The sequence below is a fragment of the Pomacea canaliculata genome, linkage group LG12 (genome assembly GCF_003073045.1).
Source record: "Pomacea canaliculata isolate SZHN2017 linkage group LG12, ASM307304v1, whole genome shotgun sequence".
NCBI lineage: Eukaryota > Metazoa > Mollusca > Gastropoda > Architaenioglossa > Ampullariidae > Pomacea > Pomacea canaliculata.
In genome coordinates, this window is record NC_037601.1 from 20,562,480 (window position 1) to 20,578,057 (window position 15,578).

The 15,578-nt window shown below is 41.3% G+C and overlaps 1 protein-coding gene across 1 annotated transcript in view; it reads left to right on the forward strand.

Moving 5' to 3' along the window:
- Positions 1-8,930, forward strand: part of LOC112553287 (neuropilin and tolloid-like protein 2) — a 48,792-nt gene extending 39,862 nt beyond the window's left edge. Inside the window, 7 exon segments of the mRNA XM_025220398.1 lie at positions 5,926-5,974; positions 5,976-6,181; positions 6,633-6,662; positions 6,976-7,139; positions 7,411-7,648; positions 8,051-8,303; positions 8,796-8,930. Coding sequence (XP_025076183.1) covers positions 5,926-5,974; positions 5,976-6,181; positions 6,633-6,662; positions 6,976-7,139; positions 7,411-7,648; positions 8,051-8,280 — 917 coding nt within the window. The 3' untranslated portion in view covers positions 8,281-8,303; positions 8,796-8,930.
- The last annotated feature ends 6,648 nt before the right edge of the window (positions 8,931-15,578 follow it).

Here is a 15,578-nt window from a genome sequence, read left to right on the forward strand (position 1 = left end):
CAATTTGCCTTTTCTGCGTTTTCCCTTCCACTCTGGCAACAGGAAAAAAGAAAGAATGAGGAACTAAATGTGTATTCCGTCTTATCAAAACACTCGCCAAGTTGAGGTAGGCGTCTGTTTACGACTTGCTTTCAGACGAAATTGCTGGAAAGTAAATTGCGATGACACTTTTAACAGTAAATGCCTTAAATCCTTTTCGCAATTAAGTAGTTTTGAAGAGAATGCAGGAGGAAAGCTAGAGTGTGAATGTTAAAAATTAGAAGGGCGATGTAGTCCAAGAAGGAAATTTCGACTGAATTCTTTCTCGTTTTTATCTTTGTTAGTTCTAAAAATAAGATTTCAAATGAAGATAGTTTAACATTTTTCTTGCCTGCAAGATTTCTAGTCTTTTGTCCCTCTTCCAGTGTCCTTAGGACTGAACTCACCTGTTGTCAACTTAGTTTACAGAATACAAAGTACTGAAGCTATTACTTACCCTGAAAAACGTTTATAGTATAAAAAAAAGTCATAGCTTATTTATATGTTGATGACATTAAGCAATCATTAGTCAAAAAATGTTCTCTAATACAAACAATAAAGAATTAAAACAACACTAAGGAAGAAAAAGAAGATTAGAAATGCAGGGTACACCACCCGCTCCCGTCCTACCTACAGGAAGCCTGTCAAAGAAGCCAGTGCATGCTAGGCATTCCTACCCGTAATAACTAGGACTTTTTCTTCATTTCGTGGGACCCATTACCCCGTTCATCTTTCTCCCCGTTCGTTTTCGTGCCTGGGCGGTTACGAACCTCATTACCAGAATGCTAACCTTTCCCTTTCTCTCGGCATTTCATTCATTTTTCACACAGTCCACGAGGTATTGCGCCCAGCTGGGGGCCATTTTGCCAGCTACCATTTTGAAACACACAGGATGCTACAGTAAAGTGTTCTGTGAGCCTGGAGGCTCATTCCACCCATGGTTCAGTGCTGACATGAGCGGAGTTGTCCAACCGTCAAATGGTCCCTGACCAAACAAACAAAGTTGTTTACACGAGCAGGCGAGTAACATAAGCAGGAGGTCGGGGGATGAGGGAGGGGGATGCTTCGTCTACTGCTTGTAAATGACTTCTTGATGACTACAGACATGACAAACAGTTGGTCTTACAACGTGTGTCACCAGACACTCCAGTCGCTCAGGTGAGACATGTTTTTTGGTGCTCAGGTGAGACTAACACATTTCATATAACTCAGTTCAAAGAGTTTAAAAAAGAATGAAGGAATTACACAGTCGTACTCGGATAAGTGCTGGGCAGGTGCCAAGGTGCATGAGAAACCTGCTGACTTTACGACAATGTAAGATGAAGATTTATCAAAGAAACTAGATGTGATGGTTCACACTGGGTATTTTTTAAAGCTGGTAGAACACCCTTAACTGTGGGTTTTCCCGCCACGGTAAAGGGTTTGTGTTGCGAGTTTATCTCAAGCATGGAGGCAGCCATGAAATACAGCAGTTTTATTTTATTTTATATCTTGAGTTGTAATGTTTACAATCCAGCCATCAAACTTTACGTGTCGAGAGACACGGAAGCTTTAATTTCGGAACCTCAAAGTTCGGGGAAGCAGGAAACGGAAAAGAAGGAAGTTCACTCTCATCGCCTCATGTAGACTACATTGAAGTATCTCAAGATCTGTTGGAACACTTTTTAAACTGATGGTTAAATAATTAACCGAGATTGTTTAGGTTGTCACTGACATGACGGCAGGTGATCGGGTGTGACATGACAACAAGCAGCAGGTCTTCTCCATCTCTGTTTGCAAACATGATCAAAACAAACCTGGTCGGAAGTCCGGATGTTGGCAGGACATACACTAACACAAGAAAAAAACACCAGGTGAGGGGTAGAGGAACACTTAAAGGAGGAAATTAGCAGGAATCACTTTACGAAGCTTTCATTACAAAACCATTAGATGCAATCAACATTTTCATTTATATACATTTTTTTTAAAAAAAAAAAAAGCAAATAGTCTCCGCACTGCATAACATCTTAGAAGTACAGAATGAAAACTTTTAAATATAGACATATTTATAAAACTCATATCAGTTTTTGTCTTCTTTATATGTTCACTTGCTTCATATCGCAGTTACTAGAGCATACTTTATAGATATATTGTTAATCCAGAAGCATCTACCCCACAGAAACAACATCCAGGACCACCAGTGAGATCCTATTTTTGACTTCAAAGAAGATAATACACGCGCCTGGAGTCTTCTTCCAGTAAAAATACCAAGATGTTCCTACCTTCTTCCCTTCTACACGGATGCACCGTCGCGTGCACGATCCAGAAATTGTTGAACCTTCTTGAATGATCCGGTGGTCGGTGGGTAGAGTCGCTGGAAGCTTTTTTTGAAACTTCTGTACACTTTTTAGGCAAGATCAGCTTTATTGCCACAAAGCTTATCCCATCTCCTTCAACAAGAGAAGGCCTGGAGCTGGGGAAAATATGTCAAAACATTTCCCCTTGCACGCGCTGCCATAATAAACTTCGCAATGAGGCTTGCGAGGCCTCAAGAATGTTCCACTAGACTCAAAGACCGGCTTGTCTGCCGAGCCTGGAGCAGCAGATGAGATCCGATGTAAGAAAAATGCTTATGAAATAGTATAATATTGCTCTTTTATCTCTGTCCACTATCTACAGTGGGTTGTCGATCGTCATCTTCATCATCATCATCATGAAACTAATACCTCCTCCTAATGGAGGATCTCAAGGTACACGCAACAAACGACACACCTCTTGTATGCAAATAAATTAATTACACTCATACACATCTGTCCAATCGTCCAAAGTATATCACACATATCGAAAGGTTAGTAACAAAAAAGTCTTATAGTCGTCGCTGAAACATGCAATGGCAACAGGTAAGTTTTTCCAGACAAGAGAATAGAACGTGGTCCTTGAAGTTGCCTTGTTCTGGACAATAAGAAAGATTGTTATTAATTAACAACGACCTCAAGAGGTTAACTTCAAACGACTCAGCAATCAGTTGAGGTCACCTGGTTAGCTACCTGCCGGCTTTTCTCATATCCGCTCCCTCGCAGGAAAGGTGAGGGAACTTGAGTCCCTGTTTGAGATTACTCATCTGTCTCAGAGTTCACAAAGTTGAAATGTGTTTTTAATATTCCTGTGTCGAAATACGGGATTGTTTTAATGGGATGAGCACGAATGAGCGTTCCTAAGCACGGTCAAGCCGGATACAATATCAGCAACCAGCAGCTTGCCAAACACCCAAGACCATAAATTATTCAAGAATTCCGACAGGTTCAGGTTGGGCTCCTGAAACTGGCGAGCAGGTGCGCAGACTCGTGCAACAGCAGGACAAGAGAAACAAAATAAAACAAAGAAAATTCTCGGCATTGTCTGTCAAAACATACTTTACAGTCTTTGCATGATATTTGCATAATCTTCATTGTGTTAAGTCTCGGTAGACATTTTTCTCTCATCTTAGGTTGCCGTCAATTCCATGCACCGCATTGACCAAACTTTTCACTAAGTTACGAGTTGCTAATCATGGAAACCACCTTATAAATATATCATGTAATATTAAAAATAATCTTTACTCCCTCATGTTTCCGGATGTTTTGGGGCAGACACACCTATACTTGTTGACAGATGTCAATGAATGCATCGTAATTGTGTGTTACAAAGAAAATGGCGCATGCGCAATCCTGGTCTAGAGACTTTGTGTCTTCACACTCGACTAAGTCTCTTGTTAAAAACTTATCATGTTGATGATTTGCATGACAACATAATCGCTTGTTACTCCGCTTTCAGTCGCATCTCCATCACTGCTGCTCAGCTCCTGCTTCCAATGTCGGCAGTTGATGATGGTCGACTGACTTTGATGTTCTTATCTACGACTTTAGTCTTGCTTTATCAGCCACCAACTCTGGGCAAAACCTCTTTTTTCACATCAATAAAAATAGTTTCTTTCTGGTCTTCTTCTTCAGTGCACTGACTGATGTCCAGCAGGATGGGTTCTTGCTTCGTTTGTGACCTCATAATTTATTTCCCTCACTCTATCGCCCTACTTTTCTCTTCTTTGCATCTATCTTCATCGCTGAAGCTGAATTTTCAATCGCTCTTATCTTTTAAAGTTTTATCTGTGAATTTTGAATAATATATGTGTCGAAAGTAGCATTGCAAAAATGCAGAAGTTGTTTGGAAGCATTTTTTTTCTCCTGTCTTAGCTTCAAAACTCCGGAAATCTTTTGAGAACCCTCCCCCGTCTCCCCGAACCTTTAGCGTGTCACGTGTGGAGAGCAGAGGATGAAAATACTCACTTGGGAGGAAGCTGCTCCGTCTGCATCGTATGAGAGCCTCATGGGTAGAGTTTATGTTGACCTCCGTGGGTTTATACAGGACGGCTTTGCCGTACAGACCTAGAGAACGCCCTCGACTTTTATACAAACAGTCCTCCCCAAGTGGTAGTGACAGGTGTTTTGTGACGTCACCTAACGGCTTCAAGATGGCACCCTTGGGCAGGGGACGGATTGTCTTCTCTTGATAGACAGAGGAGCAGGAAGTGGACATGAAGAAGCTTCATAACAATTATGTCAGTGGAAAGTTTCTTTTTCTTGAAAATTTATTGACATTAAGCTTCCGCAGTTTTATTTTTCATTGAGCTGTTTCTAAGATGTTCTTGTAGGACGAAACAGACTAGACTTCTTAGGTGGATAACAAAAAAATAGTTGAAACGAAGATTGTTTTATACACTACCTTTTTTTTTTTTTTGATGTGTGCTTCTTACTGCCCCTAAACTACAGTCAAACACAGTCTGTGTGTGTGTAAGTGTGTGTGAGATACAGAGAAAGATATAAGCAAGACCATTATTGTGACACAAAAGTGAAGCTCTAGCAGGCTGGGCTGTTAGCTTCAGAGAATTAAATATTTTCAATATATCTTCATCTCTCTTAATTAGTAAACTTGTTTACCATCTGGGAAATAGTTTACACCCCATGGTTTTATTTCATTAAAAGTAGCAGTTATTTACCTGCCGCATCTTGCGTGAACTCTTGAGCCACACCTGTTGTGCACCATTGGGATGCACATCTGCTTTTGATTGAAGCTGCGGTGGCTACACTTGACATTATCAGTGATTGCCTTTAGCGTTTAATGAGCAAAATTGCCTGTGAAAGGCTACTTACTACAAACGACTCTTGGACAAAGATATATTCATTACAACTAACGAGATGAAATGCCTAATGAAAGTGGCTTCCAACATCAAAAGGCGAATCTTGTCGAAAGCTGTTTGTTTACTTCAAAGATCATGTTAAATTGTGAAGGATGGAAGTTACCATCACAGCTGGAGATGTGCAAAGAGGTCGAGGAGGAAAGCTAGCAACCTCCTTAGAGATTGCATGCTTACTGGTAAATGCTACACACTTTTTGTGACACTTTGGAGTTGTAAATTGACAGGAAAAGATGTTGCCAGTAGCCTCAGGCCTCTGTCTATCTGGCTGTGGCTTCAGCTTATTCTCTCTCCCCAGTATTAATTTCGAATGGAATTTTATCCCGCAGAGATTATTTTGCTAGATGGCTAAAGAGAATTTATTCAATAAACTTATCGGCTCTTGATTATTTATTTTTCGAAACTCGGCGATTACACCATGGAGGATAATATCCGGGTCAGCGTGGGTTCACTTTCCATCCTGTGTGAACTGTCTTCGTCCTCTTTGGTTTTTTGGTGCTTAGAAGGGATGCACACGTGGTCAAAGTTGATAGATGGTTTCTTGAAGTTTTAGGTTTTGGAATATTTTACTTGGTTACTTTAATGTTTAATACAAGACCTCATTAAAGCGTAATACATACACGACATTTTAAATTTAAAATCGGTTTAGATGTTAATAATCAAAATAACAACAAATATTGTCTGTTTTTTACTTTCAGCACCTTCCGGATTCCGGATTCAACTGGACTTCAGAGACCAGTTTACTTCTGGAGAAGTCTGAGAACTGCAAATACGATTTCCTAGAAGTCCGCGATGGTCCATTTGCATATTCTCCATTGCTTGGTCGATTCTGTGGCCATAAATTTCCACCTTTGATCGAGTCGACCAATCGATTTCTTTGGATGAGATTTAAAACTGACGACCTTTTAACCTATGAAGGCTTCAAAGCGATCTACTCTTACCATAAAGATCACAGTAAGTGATTATATTTTACATTATATGCAAAATAAATAAGTGATCGTGTATAACAGTCTGCTATGAAAAACTTATTTATTCGTCCACCTCAAAGTGCATTTCAATCTTACAAGTAAAGTTTGCTCATCCCGTGATCCTGTACAAATGTAAGCTTTTGTAGGCTCAGGGCTTTTGTTTTCAGGACTAGTAGAGATGTATATTTTTCACACTATAAGGTAATGCAGGACACTTTCCCCCAAATCTGGGTGTATATCCCTTTTTGTTCTCTAGATACAAATTTTAAAAAGTCAGAATTAGCCATACCTACCTTTACAATCATTAGCTAAGAACATATGTTAATTAGATATTGTGGAAGTATTTAGTGGCAAATGAATGGTTAGTTGACATTGCCCATCAGAATACAGTAAGTCCTAGCAAAGTCAATGGCTGAGTGACGTTTTGTGCATTGCAGCGCAGAATGACGGCACGGCTCTTGCCAAAGGTACGTAACACCAGGCTAGTATGTCACCTCGTCTCACCACCTGGCTGGCTGCTTGTTTGTGGAATGTTTGGACTGTCATTGTCTGTTGTTGCTTTGCTCGGTGGCCATTAAGTCTTTTTGTCAGGTAAGAGACTGAGAGACAGGCTTGATGTCCAGCTGCTTAATTCCTTTGTCGCTTATTTTCTTCTTTTTTTTCCACACTCACTACTGTCGTGTACAATTTTGGGAAGGAGTGTGTGAGGTAGATTACCTTTTCATAATAGGTGTGTTTACTACAATAAGCAGAGGTCATCATTCATGTCTGTTTTAACAGTGGGCTCTACGGTATGCAGAATACCAATAAAACTAGGCTCTAGCTACCTGGACGGTGAGTTGACCTCACAGGAAGTGCCCTTTGGTGACGTGTCTGACCCTAGTTATCCCAAACACAGGCCGGTGGACTGCACCTGGGAGATATATACAGACCAGGGCAATTCAGTGAGCTTTTCTTTTGTTATACACTATGCTAAATTGTTATTAATTTTCTTCCTTCTCCCATCATCATCATCATGGTCATCGTCGTTGTCGTCAAATCAAAGCAAGCACTACCTCTACCATAAAAACAAATTGTGTAAAGAAGAGAAATATATGTATAAAGTTATTTGCTTTTTGAAGTAGTTAAAGAGAGTGTAATATGTGAACTGAGATACATCAGTAGCTTAGAACAGTTTAAACAAGTAGAAAGGCAAAGACATCGTTTGCTGAGCAGATCAACATCCGGGCCCTGGCCATGAGGCGAGCCACCACCGCACCATGTGACAACAGCTACGTGGAGGTGTACAAGGGCACCACCCTGGAGCGAGACCGCGCCACCTCCCTGTGTGAGGACAAGATCGGAAGCCCCATGTCCATCACCTCGGACCGCAATCGTGTCTTTGTTCGTGTTTATGGCAACAGCCTCCAGGAGAAGCCGGACCTCAAGATGGTGTACTCGCTGGTGAAGACAGGTATGGAAGTCAACTGAGGAGTTTTACTTTTCACTAATTGTGGGCAAGTTGTTCGTCGTGCTTCTGGTTGTGAAGTTACTCATCATCTTGTGTTTTTCCCCATTTCGTCTTTCACAGTCTTCATTTTGTTTCCATAAATATATTTTTTCATCTTATTGTTAGCGCTAGCTTTTTCAACTCATTCTTTTCTGCTATCTCATTTTCTAACTTGTCTGAAAGTTGTTTCTTTACAAACTTCTGTAGTTGTCTCATTTTCTAATTGTTCTTCCCTCTCTTCACTCCTCCTCCTTATTCTTTCCTCTTTCTACCTTCTTTCTCTTTATCTTGCCATCCAGAAGCAGATGTAGCTTTTTCATTTTTTCTAATACTGTCCTGTGCCCACTCTCTGCCTTGTACATACAGGCTCCTGTACGAGTGGCTACACGTCCTGTGGCGACTTTTGCCTCCCCAACAGCCTGCGGTGCAACGGTCTGCAGAACTGTCCAGATGGTCGAGACGAGGTCAACTGCCCCAGAGGTAGCCCCAAGACTCACTCTGGAAGCAAGGCACGCCCAGCCATCGACTATGACATGTTCACGAGACATACAACCAGCCAGGGGCTCACCCACTGCTGCCAGCAGCCCGGGAGATGAAAACAGAGATGATGCCGCCAAAGGTGCAAATTAATTCGATGTTGTCCTTGCTTCCTGTGTGTAGAGTAGTTTCCCTTGATTCTCTTTTCTAAACAGTTTCTCTTTGAACGTATTGATGTGAGAGATGCTTCACACATTTGTAAAAAGGCATCAGGAACTATAAATAATCAGTTGCCCTCAATAGAAATGATAAAATGATATGATAGGCTGGGACAAGGAATAGACAGAGAGAGACAGAGACAACGAAGCAAATTAATGCACACTTATAATAAAAGTATGTCTAAATGAATTACAGAAAAAAATGATTAATCAGTAAATCAATGTCTATGAGTTAGTCAATTTCTTTACAAACCTATGAATTATGCCCACAGAAAGCTGTTAGGCCCTAGCTGGATGCCAAACTCATAGCAGTTAGCTTATTTACAGTTCATCTGACTGCTAGGCATTGACCACCGGCGTACGGTGCACCCCGGGTATCCGTGCAACAGGTACACACTGACTTACTGCTGTTGCAGGTGGAGGGAGCGAGGCAAAGATTCCCCTGCATACCATCATCCTAGGTGTCATCGGGGCGTGCTGCTCACTGCCATTATCTTCGGGCTGTGCATCATGTGCAGGTTCCGCCGGCGGGAGGCCAGCAAGAAGAAGGAAGAGCAGAGGCAAAAAGAAGCCAATCAGCGATACGCCGCCGGCCTGTCGGCTGTTCCACCCAGCGCTCCGACCACCCACCCGCTGACGCGAACTAACACTAACGAGGCAGGCAGAGAGGATGTCAGGGCAGGGGGCAAGGGTCAAGGACAGGCGCCGGGTCGGTATCGATCTTTTGCCCACGTGACACCCACCCCAAAAGACAGTCCCAACCGCTACAGCCTGACTGGATCCAACCCGCAGATACTGGACGTGGAACCCGGCGAGCAGACGAACGAATCCGGCCAGTTCCGCCGCTATATCACCATGGAGATGACTCCAGACGACCTGGACGAATCTTCCCCGTGTCCGTCCATCTACTCTCAAGGCAATGTCATCGGCATGACCCACATACCTTCCCCAACCACCTCCATCCCCCATTCGCCAGTGGAGGGCGGGTACGTACCCGGCGTTAAGTACAGCACTGCCGGAGGCCAGTGGTCTCGGGTGGTACTGGAAGACCCGACTCTCGTATACCCGTACACATCCAGCCTTACCCGCCCAACCCCGTTCCTAGGCCTGTCCAAACCCTTCCAGCAGACGGCAGAGTCGAAATATCTGAAATCAATGCAAGCTCTGAAGTCAATGGACGAGGAGATCATGCGAGAGAATCCAGCAACATAGGTGTCAGCTCCAGGACAACGATGAAATCCAGAACAAAAGAATGCCCGCGATGTTCTTCTGTACTGATTTCACAGGAACATCGGTACTCCATCATGTCTGAGTGTCTGAAGGTCTTCAAACACAGAGAGACTATTGACAGGCGAGTGGACATCGTGGGTGAGACACAGACCCGTCCTGTGGGGATCTTGGTTAGAAACATTCGCCACTAAAGCAAAGGTCACCAACGAAATTCCTCTTAGAAGTGCAAACTAATCATTTGAACTTTTGCTGTGCTGGAGAATAATGACTATTTAAACAACTTTACTAAGACATTTTGGACACTTTCACCACGATAACATTCTTTTGCGATTAGCCAGAAAACTTTGGGAGGGGGATTATGCTCCCTTGAATCTTTATGAGAGTTTAGGCCCTTGTTTTTATATTTGCACTCGTCGGGAATGCCATAAACCTACTTTTTTTCGTCAAGGTAGAATTCCGAATCTTCCAGGTGTTAAAAGGAATGTTCAAAACATTCTTTTCCTGGGTGTTTCATTGAAACCAATCTTTTAAGAGACGAAAACACGGGTCCATAACTCAACTGCTGGTATTTTTTCCATCCAAAGGGCGATATTGTTTCCTAAGGGCAGCAGCTTTCTTTTACTAGACAATCTGTAGTATACCCTCATGTCATTATTTACGCCACAGCACGCGCTTCATGGCACGAGGGAGGTTGTGACAATGGAGAGGTTTGCCCGTGTAGAACAAGCAAACAATGTAGTGTGCCTTGCACATATCAAAAAACCACTCTTACCTGGATAGGTGAATCCAAACTGATAAAAAAAAAATATTGTTGTTGACGCTTCGAGATATACGATGTGTAAAGCAAAGCTCGACTGCGAGAAGTATACAGGTTTTTCTAATATGGCCAAAAAGGTCAACAGGGTTTGAAGGTATTTTAGATTACTCGAAAAAATCTGGACAAAAAAAAACACATTCTAACGACTGAAAGAACAAGTCAACGTTTGTAAAGAAGACAAGATGGATAAGGAAAACCTCGAAACAGTGTAGTTAAAAGAGACAGCGATGACCAAATAAATAAGGTCAAAGCATGCTGCAAACACAATTTTTCAGATTCAAAAAAGTTCAGGTAACACAAATCTGTCATGATACTGAGTGTGAAAAAAACACCAAAGGAGAACCCTTTGAAAAGAGTTCTGGAGTGTATAAGGACGCTAACTATGAAGAGGAAACTTTTGATAGCGGGACACTTTCAAGTTTTATGCTTTCAAATTTCTTGTAAAAATAAAAACTCTAAACTAAACTTACTAATTTCTCCGTTTTTTTCTCAAAGTATAACTTCAAAAAGTGTCTTCTTTCATTAAGATTTTGTTTGCGAAGATAATGTGAATTTAGCAGTCTGGAGGACAAGAGCTCGACACTCTTACAGGAGATGAAGCACCATAAAGACTACATGTCCTGAAGTTTGTGGAATGATGGCGACTGGACATTCAGTGGGTGGGTGAGAGGATGGTGTTGACCTTTATGAACTACTTTATTAAATTGAGACTTTCAATAAGAAACAACGAATCATCATCCTGGCATTTATCATCACCGTCAATGTGCTAGTCTACAAACTTCATTTCCAGAAATTTTGTCTCTTGTTTTTCTGTTCCATGAGTGTCAAAGTGTTGGTCATGTCCTTTTCTGATGGGCTGCTGTAAATTTATAACAGCATGTCAAAATGAAGGTAAAGTGAAAAATAGTATTTGTCACCAAAAGTGTCTTCACTGGGTCTCATATCTGTTATACACATGGTTACCACCCCACTCTGGACTCTGTTAATACAGACACGATAAAATTGTAACATTTAAGTTTTTTTTCTTATTTTTGCTGCATAGCTGGCAGGATGGTTAAGTTAGCAAGAAGCATGTGTGTGTGGGTGTTCATTTCTTCTGGTGATCAGTATTCTTGTTTTAAAAATCCTTTGCTATTCTCTTCTATCGCTTGTCATGATGGAGAGAACTTTCAGTTATACGTCTGCTACATATACATTGTTATTATCGTCTCATTCTAGAGAGACGAGTTGTATGGTGCTGAATGGAAAGTTACTTTAGTAGGCTGAAGACAAATACAGTAAATTTATTTTGATAATGTGTTTATACGGAGTTTTGTACTTTTGTATGTGTGTCAGTGTGGTGAGGAAGTGTGTGTGGGTGAGGTCAGTCTCAGATGTCATGGACAATGAGTTCTCTCGATGGATGATGTCTATTGGGCCTGACCTCTTAGCTGACATTTATGTTTTATACATTCACTTTAGGTGAGTTTGAGGAGTCGATTTAACATGATGTATTTAGCTGATGTACTGAGGAGTTTAATTTGATGATATTTTGATATTTCAATGTCTTACTTTCAGCAATTAAAATGTAATATGCATGAAGGCTTATACAGAGACAGTTCTCTCTCCACATTGGATGATTTTTGTCAGGTTGATAAGATGTGTTTGTTTAGTTGTGTCTGTGAAATTCAGGGACTGACTTCGTGTGACTCATTTTTGTATTTTACTTTGTAGAAAATTACTTGAGTTTTACATTTTGAATGTTCGAAATATCTGTAACTTTTTGAAACAAAGTTAAATTCCCATTTTCAGTCATTTGAGCTCTGTGTGTCTAGGAATGATTGGCTATTAACAACAGCTGCGTTTAGTACCTGGGTGGATTAATAACACAGATATTACTTGTTATCTTGCAAATTTATGGCAATCCTCGCCAACAACCAACCTTTTAAAACTTTTGTATTCTAATTTATTGAAAAAGTACAGTAGCATTTCACGCTTCTTCCTAGTAACCTTTCATCGAATGATTTTACAACAGATTTTTTAACAACTTTTCAAATGTCAGATATTTTATGGACTGCAAAATCCAGTTTTATAAATTATGAAGGACGCTGCATTGTGTACAAAACTTATTTTTAAAGGTTTCATAGTGAATTTTATTTTGTTATGGTCGCTAGTAATGCATACATGTATTTCTCTTATTGTGCTTGTTGTATCCACTGATTCTGCTTCACCCGCCAGAGGCTGGGGAGGGTCTGGGGTTTGTGCTATTTGTGATGACCTGGAGTGCTGGAAGCTGCTAGAACCATAGTCCTGCTCTCACTGCCATCTTGAGTACTGCCAGCTGTTTACTGTCCCTTTGCTTGCCTCCTGACACCAAATAAAGAGAAAGGAAAAATCCTCTTGGTTCTTTTGTCTGTTTTGCTTCCCCATCCGTTCCTTCCCTTGAGTCATTTTGTTTTTAAGTCTTAGTATCAGGAAATGAACTTCTCAGACATTTTATTGTTTGTTTCTGAGACAGATTGGAGTTTTAATTGCTTGTTTTCTGGTTAGCTAAATGTTAATTAAGATTTACAACTGCATGAATCATAGTCAGTTCAGCCAGTGCTTGAGTAAATTACGATGAAGTTTAATAATTGATGAACGGGGAGGACCGCCGGTAAAGTTTATTACAGAATGATGAACACATCGGTTAATGTGATCCCCAACACTTCTCACAAAAATCCGTATCTGACAAACCCCTGAGGAGGGCAGCAAAGGGGAACTGTGGATTATAATGTGTTAACGGTGCAAACACGTGTTTGAGACGTAGTATGATATCTTACAGCCTCCACAGCTTCCTCTTTAGCCACCTCTTTCTTCTCCATCGCCTGCTCTGCATTCCTCCTGCATCCACACCATTTTTTTACCGGCTCCACTCAGTCGTGGTACTATCAAACATTGTACCAGAAGCTTCCTTCACACTTGAATGGAAGACGAGAGCTGCAGGAAGCAGAAAGAGCAAACCCATAACTAAGCTCAACCTGGGGATTGGTTCTTGCCGTCTGCTTGTCGTCTGCTACTGACAGACTTCACTCAATGATGCTTGTTGCTGTTATCCTCGTCTGCACGTCTGCTGTTCGCGCACGTGGTGTAGATGAACATCCTCACTCCCACAACAATGAGCATCGTCAGATGGACCAACTGCTGCCCACGCCAAAGCTCAGTTTATCAAAGTCCCTGATTTTCTCGTTAGTCCCTGGAGAGTTCCACTCCATTTACCGGAAGGACTAACCTCTTCAAGTCGTAAATATTTCGTTAATTTGAGATTATTCTAGCAGTGATAAATATACTGTATTGCCAGTTCGATTTTGTTTATTTTAATCTCCGATGATTATGGTAATAATCCGAATTTTTTTTTTTTTAAAGAGTGGTTCACATGTCGAGTCATCTTAGTGTGTGTGTGTGAAGATGAAGACAGTGTATGCGAAGATAGGATGCAGAACGTTATCTTGTGAATGTTTTTACAATTAAGGACGGGAAACACGTGTTTTACCTTTAAATTTATCATCCTCATAATTTATTTATGAAATGTTGTTTATGCTTCTCAGTCCTCCTTCCAAAACCAGAATGAGAGTAGAAATAAATTTACAACATTCAAAAAAATAATCTGCGCCTCGCAACACGCGTGTCGGGCAAGCCAGACTTCCTTCTTTAATCATTCGCATCCACCCGCTCAGCGCTGGCAGCACCCTGAAACTCATCATCACTTTCGCCTCTTTGGTCTCTCCCCCCATCGCTGTGCCCGCTTCATGTGCCGATAGGAAACCAGAGACCCCATGGCGGGACTCCATTGCAAGAAATGTGTCTGCCAAATGGAGCAAATGATGAAGTTCTGACGACTTTTGCAGTTTGGCAAGGTCTAAAAGCGGGGGAGCAAAAACACAAGTTTCGCCCTGCTTTATGCCTGTTTAGTCGGGTATTAAACTAACCGTCCCTACAGACAGTTTTTAATTCCCCAGTTCCTTTTTTTCTAAGTTTGTTTCTTTCCTGTGCATAGCTTTCTTCCTCATTTGCTTCTCGAACTATTATCTGTTTGAGAGTTTGTTTATGTTTTAGCTCAGGCTTTGACATCTGTCTGCATTTACAAACAGGACTTTTAGGCTTTTTAAGCGATCTGTCATTTTCTTGGTGTAAAGGGGTAAAAGTTGCTTATTCTCTCTTTTTTTGAAACTTCCTTCTTCAGTGTGGCATAGTACATTACAGGCCGGGTGGCTAGTCGTTCGCTAGGTTAGTATGCGGTCAGACAGATGTTTGGCTGAGCAGTAACAGACACAATCAGGCGAATTAAATCATGTCATGGCCTACTCTTGCCACTAATTTGTAGCCATTAATATGTAGCCCAAATTGAGCCTCGTTTTGGTGTCATGACCTTAACCTTAACTCTCACCTACGTCACAGAAGTACAAAGACAAGGGACACCAACTTGAAAGAAGTGGGAAGGATTCTGCACCTAATTATGACCGACTGTACTTATTTCACAATGGTTTAGAGGTGTCCGATACTATGCTTGTGGTTATTTTTTTCTTGACATCATTGCTTTTATGGATAGCAGATGTGAGCTGTGAGTTAAATCTGGAGTTGTGAAAAAACAAGTTTAGATGGAGGACTGTGAACATCTGATGTCCTTCAACTTTACAAAACGATCCCATTCCCATCCTCCCGTTGTATATCTTTAATACGATATACAATCATGTAACAAAGCAGTCGTCTTCTGTGCATGTCGAGTGCTGAATAAATTCTAAATGTAAACATCTTATTAACAAAATAACATACAGGTGTTTAAACGAACGTTTGAGTGAACAACTTGTTTCTCGTTCGACACCAAACTGCTGACTAGCCTGATGTTGCTCTCGATTCCATTCCCACCCCAAAGCCTGAGACAATAACCTGGGATATTTTAAATCCATATTTTTCTACCCCTCTTTGGCATCTGTTTGCGTGAACTTCCGGTGCAGGCAACATGCGCGGATGAGTGCGCCGCGCGTCAACAAACATCGTTTCCGGTTTGTGGTAGATGAGAAAGAGATGAGGGGGAAAGGTTTTTGTTGTGCGGCTGCTCCCTTTCTCAAGCTGACATAATTTCTAGGAGGTTGTGTATTTTATCTGTTTTGGGGATAACTGTCTGGGGATAGAC